The sequence below is a fragment of the Erithacus rubecula genome (genome assembly GCF_903797595.1).
Source record: "Erithacus rubecula genome assembly, chromosome: Z".
Lineage (NCBI taxonomy): Eukaryota > Metazoa > Chordata > Aves > Passeriformes > Muscicapidae > Erithacus > Erithacus rubecula.
This window is the reverse complement of record NC_136661.1, coordinates 10,579,895-10,600,759: the sequence shown is the minus strand read 5'-3', so window position 1 is coordinate 10,600,759 and position 20,865 is coordinate 10,579,895. Positions and strand designations below refer to the sequence as shown.

At 38.1% G+C, this 20,865-nt stretch overlaps 1 protein-coding gene across 5 annotated transcripts in view; it reads left to right on the top strand.

The window, feature by feature from the left end:
* The window catches only part of AP3B1 (adaptor related protein complex 3 subunit beta 1), a 154,182-nt gene that overhangs the window by 11,613 nt on the left and 121,704 nt on the right, over nucleotides 1-20,865 (top strand). For 4 of the 5 annotated variants that reach the window (XM_079330184.1, XM_079330183.1, XM_079330186.1 and 1 more), the window contains exons 2-5: nucleotides 2,087-2,162; nucleotides 8,048-8,122; nucleotides 12,999-13,094; nucleotides 15,293-15,453. In XM_079330184.1, coding sequence (XP_079186310.1) covers nucleotides 2,087-2,162; nucleotides 8,048-8,122; nucleotides 12,999-13,094; nucleotides 15,293-15,453 — 408 coding nt within the window. The remainder of the gene's footprint in view (nucleotides 1-2,086; nucleotides 2,163-8,047; nucleotides 8,123-12,998; nucleotides 13,095-15,292; nucleotides 15,454-20,865) is intronic. The other variant, XM_079330185.1, reaches the window with a different exon arrangement.

The window sequence follows — 20,865 nt, the reverse complement described above, 5'->3', positions numbered from 1 at the left end:
AGATTGAATACTTCCTCTTTTCTTTCTATTTTTTTTTTTTTTGGGTTTTTTTTTTTTTTTTTTGTGTTTTTGGGGTTTTGTTTTGTTTTGTTTTGTTTTTTTTTTGTTTAGCTAATAATTAAATACTAAGCTGTCAAGTGAAGCAAATATTGACAATATAGGGAATCTGTAATAGGTTGCTCCAAGTATTTCATTAACACTTTGGTTTGAAAAAAGACTTAAATTATAAGTTGCATGTATATATCCTGAATTTTACATGCCTTAGCTTAGTAGGAAATGTCTTCATTGTTTTGTTGGGTTTTCTTTTCCATCTAGTTGCAGTTCTTACGTAGTTGTATACTGAAATGCGGGCAATGTGGATTTTTTGTGGAGAGGCACAAAGCAGATGCAGTCCTGGTTCTGAAAATACGAAGAAATCTCTGTTAGAATGATTCTGTGCCTTGCAAGTAGGAAAAATTCTGTTTAAAGGTTTATGACCACATGAATGACAACATTTTGTCTCATTGTAACTAATTTCAGCTTTAGTTTACACTCTTCTCCTTTGCACATGAAATTCTGAGGGCTGTGATAAATCAGAACATATCTAGGTTCTGCATTCACTTTTGAAATCTTTTCTGGGTGTATTTGGTCTGGCTGAGATGGAATTATTTTCCCTCGCAGCAGTCTTCATCATGCTGTGCTTTGTACTAGTAGTGAGAAGGATGTTGGTGACACACTGATGTTGTAGCTGTTGCTGAGCACTGCTCGCACAGGAGTCAAGACTGCCTCTCATTAATAGCCTGGGGGTGGGCAAGACCTTGAAGGACGTGTAGCCAGGACTCCTGGCCCAGGGTATTCCATACCATCTGATGACTGGTCATCAGTAAAAGTGAAGAACAAGGAGAAGGGGTGGGCATTCTTTCTTATGATGTTGGTCTTCCAGAACAACCACTATGTGTACTAAAGCCCTGCTTCCTGGGAAAATAGTTGGACATCGGTTGCTGATGTGAAATAGAGAATAGATATTTTGTTTTCTTTTGCTTCTGCGTGCAGCATTTGCTTTCTTAACCTGTCTTTATCTTCACATATGAGTTTTTTTCCATCGTATTTTTTCACCTCCATCTTGCTTCAGGAAGGGAGTGAAAGAATGGCTTTGTGTCCATCTTGTGTCCAGCCATGGTCTACCTGCTGTGTTGCCTTTCACTCGTGTGGAAGTCCACAGGGTTTGTAAACTTGGAAAGTCTTCAGAGTTCTTTGGATTATTGCAGGTGTCTCAAGTTTCTATTTGCTTGTATCTTTCAGTAAATCAGGCAATCCAGATGTTACAAAAAAGCTGTTTCTTCAAAGAATCTTTTTATAAGCTTTCATAGTCTGTAAATGTAGTTAGACTGTGATCTGTTTGCATCTAAAATGCCAAACAGGATGAGGTTTCTTATTAGTGACAGTAAGTGAAGAGCAGTATCTACGAGAGAATATTCTTATTAACTTGGTATTTTTGTGAGAGAATTTTATTTCAGCCATAAAAAATGCTTGGTCACTGTATGTGTCTAATCATCAGGCTGTCTTAGTCTTACAGCTTGTAGAACATGTAAGATCTGAAAGTTTTAATTCTGAGGATAGGGGATAGCAATTTACAGTCCAGAAAGGCAGTCAGGAGCACATATATATTATATCCCTGATTCTTAGTGAAATTCAGAGCATACTGAAGTCTGGGCTTTTCAGTGACTTACATAAGCTGATAATGTATTTTAATACAAACATGCTGACTTCTAGTTATTGCATCTGGCTCTCCCTGGGGAGCAAGGGAGAAATGAATGATTTGTTGGTTTTAACCAAGCTCTTCTTGTGTTTTTAAGATTTCAGCCTTCAAGACAGGTTCAGCTAACAGCAGATTGAAGTTGCAGGGTCCTACATTTTTGTTAGAATCTGAAACTTTCTTTTGCTAAATGCTTCATTATACGGAATGTTAGTAAATACAATTTAAAAGTGGTCAAGAGGGAGCAGTACTTCACCATAACTTGCTGAACTGTTGCAAGAACATAAAAATAGTATTCTGGTTTGATTTTTTAGTTTTTCTAACTGATGCTTTATTGTATTTCTACCGTAGAAATGAAGACCTGAAACAAATGTTGGAAAGCAGTAAAGATTCTGCAAAGCTGGATGCTATGAAAAGGATTGTTGGGGTATGTGATTTTTTTATTATTGTTCTTATTTGGTAAGGGGTATGGGAGCTTATTATTATTTTTGTCTTGGATAGGAATAATGCTTTTTACAGATCCAGATTAGCACTTAAGTCTCTAAATTATCTTTAAAATTGTGATGGTTAAATGGTAAAATCCTTAATTTGGAATTTTGTATAGAATTTGGTGTATCTGGATATATGCAGTCATATGCTTTTAAAATAATCATGTAACAGTGCCAGTATGCCTGTAAATGCAAAAACCCCCCCTGGCAGACCCCTCTGAGACCCCCGAGTGATGTCCAAGAGCTGCAGGGGCTGGATTTAGCTCCTTGGGAGGGTACACTGAGGGAAGAAGCAATGAATATGAAAGTGAGTAGAGTATAAATTAGAATATTAGATTGTAGAATAAGTAGGTTTTTGAGTTGTTTATATTAAGGGCCATGTGTTCAAAATGGAGGATCCTGGGTGTGGTGGGCTTCTTCCTCCTTCTTCTTCATGACCTCCATGTTGAAGTTGCATCCTGGGAGCCACAGATTGGATGGGGAAAGAACTGGACATTGTAAAGAGATTGCATGGCATTGGAAAGAATTTGTAAATATAGAATACATAGTTTAGAGTATAAAGGCCTTGGCACAGCCAAGGTTCTTCTGTAATAGTCGCTCTGCAGAGCGGACCTGTGCTGGGCTGGCTGAAACATTTTAAAAGATAAGATAAATAAACAGCCCTGAAACAACACAAGGTCATCTCAAGCTGCTTTCTTGCCGGTGACTCCAAGAGAACCCAGACTCCTTACCACCTGCATGCTCTCTCTGGGGAGGTCTCATGCCTGAAGAGACCCTCAGAGACTGGACATTTATAAGTACTATGGTAAACTTACATTCTTCTGCTTCCCTCAGAAAAAACCTTTTTTTCCTGGTTATTAATGTGGGCAGGAGAGTTGTGCCAAGTTGACCCTTGTTCCCTTTTCTTTTTGAAAAGCTGGCCACATCTTTATCTGTCTTTGGAAACTGTTGAAACTGAATGTAGGTGTGTACATATGTGTATGAGGGGAATTTGAAAACATTAAATTGAATGAGCTTCAAATTTTAAACCAAGACTTTACTGGTTTGTTTTTTTTTTTTTTTTTTTAATTTTCCTTTACTTATACGAAAAATGCATACATTACAAATGAATGTGCAATGATGAACTTAGGCTCAAGTGGCCTTCAGCAAGGGAAGGCTAATTGAAGGGAGGGACTAATTGGGCACATCCTGTCTTCTGCTCACCCATTTTCCAATTCTGCCATTTCTCTCCAGTTTCCAGTACCAGATTTCTGTCTTTTGTAAAGTTCATGGTCTTTGGTTTCTGTTCCTGTACACTGTGCACTTCAGGAGGAGCACTACTTCCCCAGGTGGCAGTGGGCACCTTCTGATTTTTGGATATTTTTCCATTGTTCAGCTGCTTCTGCTTAAAGCAGAAACAGCCTTCTAGCTTGTAAGGCTGACTATAACTTAACCACAAGTGAGTTGTTTGATTTACTGGATCCTCTGTTTTCAATTTTCTTTCATATCTTCAAGGTATTTGCTTTTTCCTATGCTATGTTTAAAGTGTGTTTCACATCAGATACCTGGCACCAACCTCTTTAACATAACAAACTCAAACAATGAGCTTTACAGGTCAGGACTGGGACATTACACAATATGAGCATGAGGCCTTGTAACAGTAGTGATAATGTCCTTGTGTAGCACAGAGGTGCTTCTGTGCTTGTATACAGAGAGAAGTTTACATCTCCCAGGGATGAGATGTGTTTTTCAGAGATGAAGGGCTTCCTCCAGCCTTATTATTAGAGGAAAAAGGAACTCTGTTTTCAGAGTATTTTTAACATGTCTCACTGGAATGCTTATTTTCAGGTAAAAACTGTGCATACAGAATCCACAACTTCTGTGGCCAGCCTATTCTACTACCTCACCATCCTCACAATGATTTTTTCCTAACACCTGGTGTAAACCTGCCCACTGTCAGCTTAAAGCTGTTATCCTTTGTGCTGTCATTATATGCCCTTACAGATATCCCTCTCCAGCTCTCTTTTAACCCCTTTTACATACTGGAAGGTGCTATAAGGTCTCCCCAGAGCCTTCTCTTCCCTAGACGGAACAATCCCAACTCTTTCAGTCTGTCCTCACATGGGTGTTCTCAGTAAGGCGTCTCTAACCACAGGAGAGGGGTTAGTCTTTAAGGTCCCTGCCAACATAAACTGTTCTCTATGACTATAAGTCTATGATACTGACAATTAGCTTAATACTTTAGTAGACTTGAAGAGGCTAAAACTTCATTTGTTCATATACGTGTGACGGAGAAGTAGCAGGAGAATGCTGGTTATGGCACTTTTTGTGGCTGCTTCATCCTTTAAGGTAGTTTGTGAACTTTATCCTAGGGAAAAGGAGATTCATTACAAATAAAGCCAAATCTGTCTTCCAGAGAGTGACTTAAAATACAATTTCAAGCATAGGAGTAGTCCTGTTTTTATCTTTTCACTTCTCCCTTATTCATGAAGGTACCTAAGCTAAAATATGATTTTCATGATCAATGACTTTTTTAAAAATCAGTGTGTTATTTTGTGTGTTTCTTCCTTACATGCATGCATATAAATAATTGCATAAAATAATTGCAATCTTTGGAAGAATATGAACAACACTGCTGGTTTAGAAATAAATTTTTGTGTATACATAGTCTACTATATGCATGAAACCATAAAGCTCATATTTCTTTTAAAGCATTCACTGATATTATAACAACCAATGCTAGATCTTGAAACCCGATTGAATATCTGGGGAAAAATCAGTGGAATTTCACTCCTGAAGATTGCAGAGCATGTTTAGCAAACAGTCATGTGCCTTATTTACCTCAGAGAGTATCATCCATGTCTGTGTGTTTCACGTGGGAATAAAAAAAAGTTAGTACATCTTGACATTGCAAAGCATTTATGCTAGGATGAAAGTTTTTGTGCAGAAACTCCAGGTGCATAAGACAACACAAATGGAGAATGTCTAGGCACAGCAACAAAAATGACTTGATAGACTTCAGTCTTGGAAAGAGCCATTATGTTCTTCCAGGTTAATGATCCATTAGCTAAGGAGGATATACATGAATCACTATGCAATAATGAATCAAAATACTCTCTTTTAAAAGATCCTAAATACATATTTACATGGTACACTGGAGCTGTTACATTAGATCTATTAAATAATCCCAGTAATGCATAGAGTCATACCATTACAGTCTATCAGCGAGGTCTGAGGATCATCCCTGTTTTCGTGCATGGTAACTTCTGTTGCAGCAAGAAAAGATGTCTTACTGTCTTCTGTCTTACTTCTCTTCAATGCATCTTGTTGCTAAGTACTACCTTGTCACTATGAATTTGGCATTTATTATGGAAACCCCCCCAGTCCTGAAAGTAGTAAATTGATTTTAGATTCTTAGTTAAAAACCCTTTGAAATTAATTTAATGTGCTTGCTTTTTCACAATGCTGGTGTCACTTCCTTTGTTTTAATGCAGGTGCAATAAACAGTTTAAGATGTTAAATGGTTTAGATCAAAATGTCATGCTGGACAGCTGTTCTTTCACCCTTTTGAAAGGCTGAGCAATACCTTGAACTACAGCTTCCTTCCTTCTTCTTCCCAACATTCTTCTTCTAAGTTTCTCAGAATATGCAGTTTATCAGTATTGCCTGGTTTTGTGTGTTCTTTCTTTCATTGCACAAGATCCTAACTCTTCATGCTTTTAATGTGTTTTATCAATGAAATACATAAACAGATCTATGAATTGAGAATATGAAGTTTAATCAGCTGTAAAATGGATGGAACATAAAGGTTATGGATAAGAGTCACTGTAGCTGCAGAACTCTTGTTTCTTTATTGGATCCCTGGGTATTTGTTGTTACTTACATATGTTGAACTCCAGTGGACATTGGTGACCATAGGTGTCCCTCAGGGGTCTGCACTGAGACCAGTACTGTTTGATATCTTCATTAATGACACAGATGGTGGGATTGAGTGCACCTTCACCAAATCTGCAGGTGACACAAAACTGAGTGGTGCAGTTGACATGCATGAGGGACAGAATGCCATCCAGATGGATCTGGACAAACTTGTGATGTAGGCCTATGGCAATACCATGGGGTGCAACAAGGCCAAGTACAAGGTCCAGCCCTTGGGTCAGAGCAGTGCCCAGTATCAGCACAGGCTGGTGAATGAGGGGATCAAGAGCAGCTCTGATGAGAAGGACCTTGGCATGCTGGTGGATCAAATGGTGGTTATGAGCTGACAGTGTTCACTAGTAGCCCAGAAAGTGTGGTCAACAGGTTGAGAAAGATGATTATGCTCCTCTGCTCCATTCTCGGATCGGTGTCCCAACTGAAGAATTGCATATAGTTCTACAGTCTGCGGGACAGGAAAAACAGACACATTCAAGCAGTTTCTCAGAGCAGGCCACAAAAAGGATCTGAGAGCTGGAGCTCCTCTTTTGTGAGGACAGGCTGAGAGAGTTGGGTTCATTCAGCCTGGAGAAGAGAAGGCTCTGGGGAGACCTTGTAGCACCTTCAGTACCTGAAGGCGGCTACAAGAAAGCTGGAGAGGGATTTTCCAGTAGGGCCTGTGATGACTGGATGGGGGGGGAGGGGGGGGAGGCATGGTTTTAAACTAAAAGACAGTTGATTTAGATACTCTATTAGGAGGAAGAAGATTTTACATTGATGGTGATGTAACACTGGGACAGTTTGCCCAGAGAGAGGGTGAATATCCATCCTTGGAAACATTCAGTGACAGCACTTTGAGCAACCTGATCTGTGAACATCCTGAAGATGTTCCTGCTTGCTGCAGGACCAAATGACTTCTAAAGGTCACTGTTCTATGATTCCTTAGTGAGATTTTGTGTTTTCTGATTAGCTTGGTGTTTGGCTGGCTGAATCTTAACCTTGAGCAAGACACACAGATCCTTAGAGATAGGAGTGCTTTAGGTATTCAGCAGCACTGAACTTGGTTTAACATGATCCTGAAATTGCAGGGTTTGCAGTTTAGACATAAAGTACTGCTAGACATTCTGCTGGAATTACATCTAATCAGAATGTTGTGCAGCTATAGTGAATATGAAAGTATTTTATTCTTTCTTATGTAGCTGGTTTCCAACAAATAACTTCCTTCTGAAGCTGTTTGTACAAGAACTGAAGCTAAACCGGGATTTTGATGTTTATGACCTTTATTGTGAATTTGATTGTTTGTGGCATGCCTTGTTCATGATCAAACATGTAAACTTCCTTTCAAAAAGAAAAGAAAATGGTGGACTGATTGATCTTGCTTTTACTGTGTGGCTTTTGTATGTTCTTTTTTGTTCTGTATAAACACTTTGTGGCCTTCTGTATTTAACTTGCTATGGAAAAATAACTTGTTTTATTTATTTTTCTCCTTGCTTCTATTGCAAATCACAGTTGTTCCAGGGAAAACAAGCTTTTCCCTTAACTTGTGTAACTTAAACTTGTATAGCTTCTTGGATTTTGTAGGGTTGTTGGGTGCCTTTTTTTTCCCTCCAGCCAGGTAATTCTGCAGGGCTCTTCAGATTAGCAATGTGTCTGCTTTTAGTAATTTTGAAAGCATGGAAAATTACTTACTGTCTTATATTTAAAAGTCCAGTTCATGGATTCCACTCCAGCAAACCCATAACCTGCCAGCACCCAAGTTTTTATTGTATGGATTGTATTCTTTAAGGTCTAATAATTAACGAAAATACACATTTTTGTCCCCAATTTCAGAGAAATGAGATTTGAAATACAGATCTGTGATGAAACAACAAAACCCAAACCACATTCTAATATATTGTTACATTACTTTGTCTCTTCTTTTTTTTTCTTTTAGATGATTGCAAAGGGAAAAAATGCTTCTGAGCTGTTTCCTGCTGTTGTGAAGAATGTTGCCAGTAAAAATATTGAGGTATTCCTCTAACCTGTTAAACATACTGTTACAGAAAGTCTGTTTATAAAAATTTTATCTAATTATATTAGACTTAAAGTTAATGGCTGGGTAAAAAAAAAAGGTGTATTCTTGCATCTATATTGGGTGTTATTAGACACACAAAGTAGCTTTCTTCTGGATAATTTTTTTTTGTTGTTTCTCATAAGAAAGCAAGGGGAAAAAAATCCATCTTGGACTAATGAAAATTCAGATTTCCAGAATGCTAGAAAATTGAGGTTGTGTTAAACAATGATGTGTTTAGATCCACAGGGTTACTGTTGTATAACCACAGGGTGTGTGTAGAAAATGTAACTCTGACGCTCACTAGTGTTACTGTGCATACACTGACAGCTTCCCTGCAGAAGTGTTAGAGTTATAATCGACTTGACAAATAAGATTTCAATAAAAATAGCATCTGTAAGTTTATAGTTTGAGACCTCATGGTGCCCAACAAGCATCAGTTTGATGAAAGTAGAGTGAACATGCAATGACTTTAGTTACTTCCAACTGCTCAGGATTGTAATTTTTGAAAAATATAGACAACAGTTGTTAGAAGTATTGGATTTTAAGGAGACAAGTCATTTGAATGCATGCTTCAGTTCTTCTCTCCTCTTTGGAAAATGTGCATTTCAGCCTTTATTATTAATAGGAACAAAAAATTGTATTTTCTCTAGCTTATGACACTGAAGATTATATTTCTTGTAATAATGGCTTCAACACACTCCTTTGACACTCTAACATGCTGTGATATAATGGATAAAACATCAGTTTTCTTCCATATTTGCATGGATGGATAGTAATAGTCAAGTTTGAGTTTAATTTTAGCTTTAAAGAAATTATTCTTTTTAATCTACTACTTTGAAAACTTTGAGCTTTTTTGTTCTTTGGGAGAGAGTGGATTTATTTGGCCAAGGCCAAATATTGAGCACTGGTAAGTCGAGGTGTAAGTGCAAAGATGCTAATTCAGAGTCTTCCAGGAACTTACTGTATTAAAATAATTTTAGGAGCTGTAATTGTACCTTTAGTAACAGGCAATAAAAATACATGGGATGAGAAATCAGACTAGCTAAATATTCTGTTCCACTTAATTTGTGTTTGTAAGTTATGAGTCTTAAGTCCAATTTTAAACAGGGAGACCTTATGCTTCTTAAAGAGGAGTGCCTTAAACAATGTTAATTTTCTGGATTGCTTTTGACTGTTAGGGCTGGAAACTGTAGTCTGATAGAGGCAAGACTGTCCCAAATCTGGGCTTTAAGCCCAACTAGAAGTGAAGCTGAGACTGTATGTCTGGTAGGTGTGCACATACACATAAATATTTTATCTGTATGTATAGAGAACAAATATGTATTTATAGAGGCAGCCACGTAAATTGTCACAGGGTATTCAGGAACACAAACAGCAGGTGAACACAGCAGCTTGACAATCCAAGATTGTCTGCTAGTGGAAATGTGTGTATTTATATCCACATGGAGTCTGCCCAATGTCTGGCCTGGATCTCAGTCACCCCTTTTGATAGGTGGACATACAAGCCCCTAAGGCTGTAGCCCTTTTTCATTTGTTGGTACAAACATCTTTACACATATGAATGCCTCTAAACTAGGACTCTCCTGCTCCCTCATGGACTCACCCTTGGACACACCAGTGTGTGTGCACCTGTGTGCACATACAACTGGACCTGGCTCCTTGCTCCTCTACTATCTAACCCGCTGGTTATGCCCTTGAAAAGATGCACAAAATGACATGGTTCTTGCCCCTAGAGACCCACAGGGCCTTCCTTGCAGCTGAGTGGGATTTCACTGGTCTATACCACAGGCAGCACCTCCTGAGGTCTTGCCCTTAGGTGCTCGCACCCACACCTACTTCCTTCCCAGGCCACTTCTCAGCTTGATGCACTCATACACTGCACCCATTCCAGTCACTGGCACCACAGACACGTTGACTTGTGCTTGGTTTCGCATATTCTGGTCTCTTCAGTTTCACACACGCTCATGAACCACACCTGTGCTCCCAGCCTAGGTGTTGGCAGCCAGACCCTCGCTTGTCCCAGATGCTGGCCATCCTGGACTGAGAGATCTCTATGGATTGATGTCACATTGAAGTTGCTGGAGTGCTACTTAAGTCCCCTCCCTCTGGTCTCTCCAGTTGCTGGTGTCCATGGACACAGCAGCCCTCTAGCCTGTGGCCTCACTGTACTTGCAGACACATGATTGCATCTTCACACTGAATAAAGAGTACCTCACCAAGGAAAACGGTTCAAAATTAAATTTAATGAGTTAATGCAATGAGAATGGCAAGACTGTGCTATTCACATGGTGGGTACAGAAGGATGGATGTACCAACTATCAAAATGTTCAACCATCTTATCCGTCTGTTTTTTCCTGACTTAATCCTTTCAAGATGATGTAGATTTATTTCCCTTGCTTCTCCTTCATAAGACATCCCATGTCTTGTCTAAAATTCATATCCCATTTCTGTACATGTAAAACACATTCAGTCTGAAAGGTGCTCTGGTCTATGTTGACTCTTCGTGTTTTTGACACCTGGGCATAGGAACTGAGCTCTCTTGAGGTTGTTCTGGGAGGAGTGTGTCAGGGTATAGTTTCTGAGTACTAAATTTGGTCTCCCTCCTGTTGCTGTGTTTTTCTCTGCATCTCTTGAGCTGATGGTTCCTGTCATGGTCTTGGGAGAAGCTGGAGCAGGGTGCTGGCTGCACACATCCCTCCATCCCCTGTGTTAGGAGGATCCTTTATGGATGTGAAGATGATAACCAAATATTATTAGCAGAACCCTTTCACTGTTTATATTTTATGGACCTTTTCTCCTATTTTAAAACAAATACAACAGTAGTGTGAATTCACGTGTCATCTTCTATTCTGTAGTTAAACTTCCCTACTTAGTCATTTTTCCGCTACTTAATGCTAACATATTTGTGCAGGAAGAGACTGTTGAACTGTCTCATGACAGGACATTCAGTGAAGCCATCTGACAAATTTCTTTGTCAATTTGAGTTAGATGACAAGTTTAGATCATAGTGTAGGTGTACTTACTGCCATCTAGTTAGACCTTTTCTATCTCAGGAACATTAGTCAAGGTCCATTTTTTAGGTTGCTTTTGAAATTGTGAGAAATTACTAGATTAAGTCAGATTCTTAGTACATTGATCCCGTTTCCTGAAAGTGTTTTGCCAAATTTTGCACTGTTCCTAAGAATTCTTACCCAAAACTGTCTGTACAAGTTGTAGCAATGCAGTAGCATAAAATACATTGATTATCTGAGTAACCCTGAGAGGAGCTCAGTTGGTTCAAGAATGGTGTTAATAACACCAAAGTTGTGAGTTCGATCCCTGTATGGACCATTCATTGAAGAGTTGGACTCAATGAGCCTTGTGGTCCCTTCCAACTCAGAACATTGTGCAATTCTGTGGCTTTGTATCCATGTGAATTTCCTGCCCAGGAAGAGCTGCTGTATTTTTTTTAAATCAGACCTTAGTGCTCTGATGAAGAAAAACAGAGATGAAGAAGTGATATAACATGTTAATTTATTTGAGAAGAAGCAAAGGGCATCTTATTGTTTACAGGAGTGCCTTATGATTTTTTTTTTTGTAAGTGCATGCTGACCTCGGCTTGGTTATGTGTATCACGTCATGGATGGTAAGGATACAAAAAGTGACCTAATAAACAATTGGTGGTGTAGAACAAAAATAAGTCTTCATCAATAATTAATGGATTTTGATGTGCTTATATTGATAAATTAATTAAACAATTCTGCCTGTGTTCCTCAATCCTAATGTGCCCCCGTTATGATTAGCTTTATAGAACAGAGCATTTTAACATTGAGTGAAGGTAAATGGTAAAAGAATAGTGTAGTCACGAAGCTCTGAGTGCTTCCATTTCTAGTCACAGAGTGGTTTCAAGGAAAGGAGGCTTTCTTTGCACACCTGCAGTCATTCAGTGCACAGGCCTCTTGTGGTCAATGTTGATTGCTACTTCTCTATAGCTGAACAAAAAATAATTTAGTATGGTGTAACCTTCTGTGATTTAATACTAGGATTTTTTTTTCCAGAATTGGCACAAAGATAGATCTTCTGATAGTGACAGTAATTATTAGCACAGCTGTAGTTGAGGGTCTTCCAGAATTTTCCATTATTAACTCTTAACAGTCAGTTTACTACTTACTCAAATTTAAAAAAAAATGTTTTCATTACTTCCTGCCTATGAGGGATAAAGTGAACTAAATTGAATACCCTCCTCCCCAAAATTGTACTGAGGTTTTCTTAATCTTTGGACATTTCATCCTTTGTAGTATGCTTATACTGAATCTTTTGAATGCTTGTAGTCATGCGGAAGTGAGTCTAATATCTTTTGCTTTTCTCCAAGGTAAGTGCTCTTTTAATCAGATTTGAAATGGGTAAATTACCACACTTAAGCTGTAAGTTTTATTCACTTTCAGATCTCTTAGATTAATTTACTTTGAGTTTCAGGGTAAAAAAAAATGGACTTGTTGAAATTCTTGGCTATTGCACTTTAGCTTATTATCTATAAGAAAGAAAAAAGTGTGCTCAAGTGATTAATTTCCCCATGTCCACATCTTAGATTATTATAGTCTTAATTTACTAGTTAATAATATAAAGCAGAACTTTGTGTTAGTAGCCTTCATCTGACTGTTTCATTAATTAGATAGCATTGCAGCACCTCAGACATTTCACAAGACATTGGAGAAGCAGGTGAGTCCTCCAGGGATCCGTTAGGTTTTTCTTCAAAGTCGAAAATGTTGATAAAAATGTGAAACCTAGAAGCTGGTATTATAGAATTCTAAAATTTTCTCATGGTGATATTCACTGGATTTTCTCTTTTCAGATAAAAAAGCTTGTGTATGTTTATCTGATGCGCTACGCGGAGGAGCAGCAAGATCTAGCATTGCTGTCCATCAGTACTTTCCAGCGTGCTTTAAAAGTGAGTGACTACAAAGTGACATTTTATAGGGAATTCTGAGCTGGTAGCACAAAATTAAAAATACCTGTGTAAGTGTAATATGATTAACTAAAGCAGGTAAATATCTACGTCTGATAAAGTAGTTTTAAGTTACATGATTTACCAAATTTTTCTCTGCTACCTCAAACCTTATCAAGCAGCTAGGTTATCCTGAAAGAAGTAAAATTACTTCACTTCGTAAAAACAGCAGAATGGTGCCTTCAAATCCACATACCAGACATTTAATTTCTGTAATCACTTTTCTCATTCCAACATAACTTGTGTGTATAGAAAGAAGACTCCATTATTAGCATGAAACCCCTGTGTTCCTTTTAGTTTATATAAGAGAAAGAGCTCTGTGTACAACAGAGAATTGAAACATAAGGAAGACAGTAGTACCTAAATTAAAATACTCAGTGTCTTGCATATAGTACTTTCTCATTAAAAGCACTGAAAAAATAGCTTTTTGTACTCTTTTGTTTCAAATAAGATGACAGTGAGAAATGGGATTAGTAAGCAAAGTTTAGGATTGTATTTGAAGTGTTACTGTGGAGAGAAGAAAGATTTATTAAGTCTCTGTTCTAAAATTTGGCTAGTTTTTATTATAAGAGGAGATTGGGTTTTTTGTGTACCCTTCTTGTACTGTAGGCTCATTTCTGAGTCACTTAATCCACACCTTGCATCTTGCTGGAAAATGTTGCAATCAGAGCACCTGTTATGCAGCTGTAGAAGGATCCCACATCAGCTAGAGAGTTTTCTACCCCCTTCCCTTGAACTTTTATCCCAATGTCATGTGTACTGCCTTCACTATCTCTGATTACCATGAAAAGCTAGAATTCAAATTACTTTGTTTCTGGTGTTCTTTGTGATATATGTATATAGTGAACACTCCTCATGTCATAACTCTTTTAAGAGCTGTTGGTAATGAGAGGAGAGGGAGGAGGGATAGTGTTGTGGCTGAGTAGCAGAAAAGAATTGGTGGTGTGGCAAGGGGGTAGGCACCAAACTAGTGCAGATTGTCAGCAATTAAAGAGATTACTAAGCTTGCTATGAAAGATAGTTCACTGCTCCTTTTTTTAATTATTATAATTAGGCTTTATGTATGGAGATTTTTTGTTTCACCTCTCTCTTTCAAAGGAACTTTTTGTTTTAAACTGAAGTAGCTGCAGATGAGCTTTGCAGACTCTGGTAGGAACAAGATGTTTTTCCAAAAACAGTCAAATAAAGAGCTTTCACCATCCGAAACTTACTACTTAGAAGCTTCTAAGATGTAGAAGTTTTCAGATCTTAGATGAATTGATAATTAGGTAAGAACCAGTATGAAAATATGTGTTGCCAGCTCTCAGTCCTTGGGAGAAATGTTCTTTGGGAGGTTACCTTCTGGCAAGACATTTACATTATAATGAATTAATGATGCTGCGATTTCACTTTGCTAGATTTCAGGGGATTTAGTACTTGTTTAAGCAACATTTTTCCCTTTTGTTCCAAGCCCATGATAAAGTTTACATAACAGTTCATCCAAATGCAGATGTGTTGGATCTCCAAGTTAACCCTAGTATTGTAAAATTGACCAAGAACTGGTGCAAAAGAAGAGAGGATAAGAAATTGAAAAAGCCTCAAAATATTTAGCTTAATATTTTGACATGTTCTTTAAAATTGTTACTGTTACTGGCTTCAGTTTATATCTTGCAGTAAAGCATACAATGGGTATTTGTATGAATTTATATCAAGAACTTGAATGGGAAGTCACAACTGAGAACAACATTTTTATTTGCATTTCATAAGTATAAGTAATAAAATTTGGTTAGCATGTCTCTCAAAATACTTGAATTGCAGCAAATGTATCAGATTATTAATAAAATATTAGTCCTTTTTTATGCATAATTAACATGTCTTGTTTGGAAAATTTCATTATGTTAATGTTTTCCTTTGTAAAATTCTCATATTTTCATAATGTTTAATGTTCTCTTAATTTGTTTAAAGTTCTTTTGGTTTTGGAAATTTCTTTATATGAAGTGTGGCACATTTTCTTAGTAGTATGGCCTTCACTTGCAAGTCTGACTTGGATAGATTTACATGTTTTAATGTGTCATCACTAATTAGTGTAAACATAGCAGTGAATTTAATTATTTGTTTCTGCACTATCTGATTTTATTTCTCCCTTCACTCCTGTTCTTTAGGATCCTAATCAGTTAATCCGTGCAAGTGCTTTAAGAGTTTTATCCAGTATACGTGTCCCAATTATTGTTCCTATTATGATGCTTGCTATTAAGGAAGCTTCTTCTGATTTATCTCCTTATGTGAGAAAGAATGCAGCCCATGCAATCCAAAAACTGTACAGGTAAGTGATTCTGGCAATTTCTGAGAAGCAATGTTGCCATAGTTGTAGGCTATGTTTATAAAGACTAGTGTGACTTTGGCATGTCTCAAATCCATTTCTTTAAAAGTTTGGGGTGTGTGTAGATGTTCTGTCACTCAGTGACTTTGGTTGTAATTCAAGCAATTCTCTTGATTGCTAGTCTTAACAGAGTAACTATAAGGAGATACAAAAAGAAACTATGTTTTGGGTTTTTTTTAATATACTAGATATTTTCATCTATGAACAACAGTTTTTGATAGGTATTCTCAGAATCTCTGAATTCACTGTTTCAAGTCTCTATCTTTCATCCTGAGGCACTTGCCTGAAGGTAGTTTGCAGCACATGTGACAAAAGAATGCTAACTTCTAGAAATTTTATCTGTACAAGTCCAAGTCTTTCAGATCTTTCTCTTCCTACTTCAGAAATTCTTACTGTGTAAGAGTTCTTATAAAGATGTGTGTAGTGGTTTGCAGAGGTGGAGCCAACAGATCTGTACCTTTGCTAAATGACTCCAGGCATTTATTCTGCTACTTCACTTCTATTTCATCTATGCTGAAAAGTGGAGGTTGAGAGATGTTAGAGGTTCTGAGTCAGGCAACCTGGGACTGCTGCAATTCCATGCCCCTTCAAACCACCCAGTCACAATGCTGAGCACCTGTTCCTAATGGGCACGAACACACAGGTACATGTACAGCACACATACACACAGCCATCTGTACAAATCACCAGAGTCAGACATGAGCAGTCATGCACACAGTACCAGCACCAGCAGCTTTACTCTGTTGCACTCTGGCTGATCAGTATACAGACACATAACCGTGCCTGAATGTGTGCAATGTGAATCACTGATAATAATCCTGTACACTCAGTGTTTCCAGATGGAAACAGGGTTTTGATCCTCAGTCTCCCAGTCAATGGCACACACAAATGCACGATGTCTGCAACCCCTCTCCACTTCCTACTACAGATTCCCTCAGTCAGATACACACATGCCCAACTCTTTCACTGGAGCACTAATGAATTCCACAGTATCTGGATTTAGGTACTAAGACTGTGATGTAAGGGGCCCCTGTGCGTTCTTATCTCCACTTGTCTTGAGTAAGGTGGAGAGGAAGTGGGGAGGGAAGCAGAGGTAGAGACACTCAAATGGGTATCTTAATAAACTTCCAAACTTTATGGTTTCTCCAGAAGTTCACCTGAATACCCTGGGATATCTGGTAGACAAAATTTCCAGTTACTGCACTCAAACACACACACAGGTGTCCAGCCTAGATCTATGGCCCCAGTTCAGTAGTTGGCTTCCCAAGCCTCCTAGTCTGGTTTGATATTCTCAGGCAGTTCACACAGTGACATACATACTTGTTCTGGTTGCTGGTACTGCAGTTGTACAGGCCTGGATATTACATGGCTTGACTCCTCTATCACACATGCACATACAATCAAGACAGCCTCTGTAGTAATCAGGTTCACCACATGGATAAGCAAGTGTACTGAGCAGCAAAACATTCACATAGCTCCGTTTATGCACCTCTCACTCTCTTTTCCTGTTCTTGTTCTTCCCAATATCATTTACATTTCTCCCATAAGCATTCCATAATAAGTCTTGTCTTACTGGCATTCAAAGTAAGTCTTAGCCTTGCAACTAGTAATATCCCTAAGTCTTAAAGGTATTCTGGAGATCCTGCCTTATGGCATGTTTGTTTCAAGACCATGGCGCTGTTGGCTTTTCCATATCACCTCTGACAAACCTGATTTTTAGGGGTTTTTTTATAGTGACCTAAGTGCTGTCATATGATGGCCTTTAATCATGTAGCCTAATGAAAGAGAATGGATTTGAAGTCTCTTCCTGCTGTTTGAGTAGTTTATTTTTTCTTAGCAACTGGTTCCAGTACACAGAACCTTTTAGCCTGAATTATTCTCCATATATAGAATGTAATTTTTTGCTGGGTTTTTTTTTCCTGATAGGGTTAAAACTCTTTGGAGGAGTTCAGCAGGGTGGTCTTAGTGGCAGCAAAGTGCAGTAGTATCTGGACAGTGGGCTATTTTGTGGAATTCTAACTGAAATTGATGCCTCCATTTCTTATCTTCATGACAGCAGAGTTTTTTTTACTAGTAGATTAAAGAATTTATTGGTAATTGGTGCAAAACTGGAAAATGCTGAAATCTAATGATTAAAAATGACCGTGCATCTGTCAGATATGATTGCATCTCCAAATATAACATGCATGTTTTCTTATCTCTGGCTCATACGTTATTCTGTGCTTATATGATGTCAGTGGCAACATATGAAAGTCATCACTGCAAATACAATAAAAAACCACATTTTATTTTAGAAGGTATGACACATGGTAAAAAACACAGTAACAGAGTCTGTAGAAGCTGGCCTTACTTCCTCCTACTTTCCATGAGTTCCTAGTGGTAGTAAAATAGACATGGAACTTATGTAACAAAGGAAAACTAGTGAAACTGATGTTCTGTAAAGGTTTCCTTAATGGTTCAGAGGGCTTCAGAGAGTACATCCTTCAAAAGCTCACTTTATGTAAGCATCCTAGGTATCATAATACAAGATTTCAAACCACTGTTGCTGGAAATTCCTCCTTACCTGGTCTAGAGTAAGCTTCCACTTCTGAGTGGAGCTGGAGCTAAAAATTGTGTCTTTAGTAGTAGGATTTGGGAACTGTTTATAAAAAGCATGTGAACTTCTATTTTCACATTTTCAAAACTTACTTGTACAAATGCTGTATCTCATAGTGCTAGTTAACCATGGAACCAAGGGAGAGAGTTCTAATTTTCTTGGTCACTGGAAGAAGCAGCAGTATTGGAAACTGGTGAAGAGGCTATCAAATTAACCTGTCCACAGGCAGACCCAGTTGGATTGCCAGCAAGTTTGAGTAGATAGTAGTTAACAGGCCGTCTTTGTACATGTTTAGGAAAGTTTGTGACTGGTAGCTAGACAATTCAGCAATGCTGATCATACATTGGTGGCAAGGCTGACTATTGGCCTACAGCAACAAGTAAGTAATTTCAGAATACTTATTTTTAAGCTGGTCAGAATCAGAAACCTGAAGGGGGTGGATTTTTGAAGTAAAAACCACTCAACAGTTAGTACACTGTCCTACATCTAGCTACACCATCTCCTGGAACCATTTGAGTAAAAAGCCTTTTTAAAGAAGTAGTAACAGTTTATTCTAATGTCTGTAAGCTCCATTTGCTTTTTGGTTTTCCCAGCTTCTCTGCCTGTTTGATAGTTCAGTGTTTCAGTTAGTGCTCTAGTCAGGGTTCTGGATGCAAGTTCAGTACTTCAATCTTTGCTGTATTTAGTGTCATGGTGTTGGGGTGAATGTCTGCCATAGAAGAACCTTTTTATTAGCAGTTCCATTAATCATAACAGCAGGAATCCTACATATCAAACAGAAAAGATTTCAGACATAGTCTGAAGAGCAACATTTGTGTCCAATGCAATCAGCATTGCCAGGTGTGTTGAATTTCATCTCTGAGGATGTCAGACCTTTTGCTTATTTCACTTCAGAGTCTGTTTTAAAGATATTAGTAGCTTTGGTCTATCAGTTGAAAACTGTACTGTGTTTACAGTGAGGTTTGAAGAAGGACTGCTTCCCATCACTAGTAGTAGTAGGTTCCATACTAGTACTAAGTACCATAATGGGAGCAAATCACAGACCTCTTTAGCCTCTTCTTTTATTTTCACTTTGAAAATGGCCGCATCCTGTCTTAAATATCAGAGCAGTGCAGGAGGAGAAATGTAAATTCAGTTATTTGACCCCTTTCTGAAGACTTCCTTGATTACATGAAAAAAGGTTTTGCTCAAGTTTTTTAGCTTAAATATTCCTTTCTCTCTAAATTTTCTGCCAATTTTTAACATGTGAAATAAGACCTTTTTGAAAGACTTTTGGTTTTTCCTCTGAAGGTTTTTGGCAGAAGATCCAGTAAACTTCTTTTACAAAAAGTCATTTTACAAAAATGTAACTTGGAACGGAAGGTGATCATAAAAGTACTTATGGAACAATGTACTGTTGTGTTGCTTATGATGATGGTGGCTTCTAATAAAGTTTTGCTATGCATGTTCTCATATTGCTAGGTCTTAGAGCCTTAGTGAAGTAGTACTCAGCCAGATAATAACTTTATGAATCTGTACCTGGAAGGTGTACTGGTTTGAAGGACAGGTATCTGCCAATAAAGGCAGAATCTTCTCTTTGAAATGAAGAATGTAAACCCCCTCCCTCCAAATTCTTATAATTTTGAAATTAAGGGGCTCTCAGGCAAAGATATGGTAATTAGGAATAACAGTTCTTTACTAAGAAAATAGAAATAGAATGTTACAAAGAACAATTCTAAAACACTGACAGAGTCATAATACAACCTGACACCCTGTCAGTCAGGCAGCAATCCCTTTAAATGGTGGCTGCAGTCCCTCTGGAGTGGCAGATGTGGTTCAGTTGAAGCAGTGCTCCTGTAGAAGGTGCAGTTTTCCTCTGAAGGTCTAGGGATGATGTGGAAAGGTTCAGCTTTCCTCTGGAATCCAGTTTAAAGAAGGTATCTTGGTGTCCAAAATCTCAGTTTTTATCAAGGTAGGAAAGGCTTAGCTCCTCCCTCTGGCTGGAGCATCTCCCAATGGGATGATGTCATTTTATCAGTCAAACAGTGGGACTTAATGGCCCACCAGCTGATGATATCTTCTTGGAGGGAGGATGGGTTATGGAAAAGATAAAGATGATTTCCCCACCTACTCTTAAAGATGGCCCATTAACAAATAATATGTGCCATGGAGATAAGAATCACTGCCCCACCGGGCTTCAACAGATGGTGATAGAATACACATTTCTGGCCACATCCTGTATTGCAACCCACACCAGAAGGATATACTGTGTGTTAGGGAGTCCATCATTAAAAATGAAGTATGACCAAAAATTCTCTTACTTACCTGTGGTTGTATCCATGTTGAAATGAGTTTTCAGAGGCATAGAACTACACATTTCTATGGGTCTTTATACTCGCTTTGTCTATTTTCTTTTGACTTGGCTATAAATTCTTCTGTGCTGTATTGATCCATGAAGAGGAAGCAGCTGGAGGGAAAAGTTTGTTTTTCCTTGTCTAACAAGCAAGTTTGACAGTAGTGGATATCTCTGGCAAATTCTTCTCTGCCCTTGTAATGTGAAAAGGTGCTACAAAGGTTGTTGCTTGCAACTTTTGTTTTTCCTCTGCTTTTGCTATCTGTGTAGGACTCCAAGCAGTCTATTTTTCATTAGCTTGTGCACTTGAATACAATGATCCACAATTTGAGTTCCAATACTTCTGACTAAAATTAGTGGTTTACTTAAAAGTAGTTGACGTGTCTTACTTAAAGCTTTATGTTGATAATTACATAATAAAAGTATG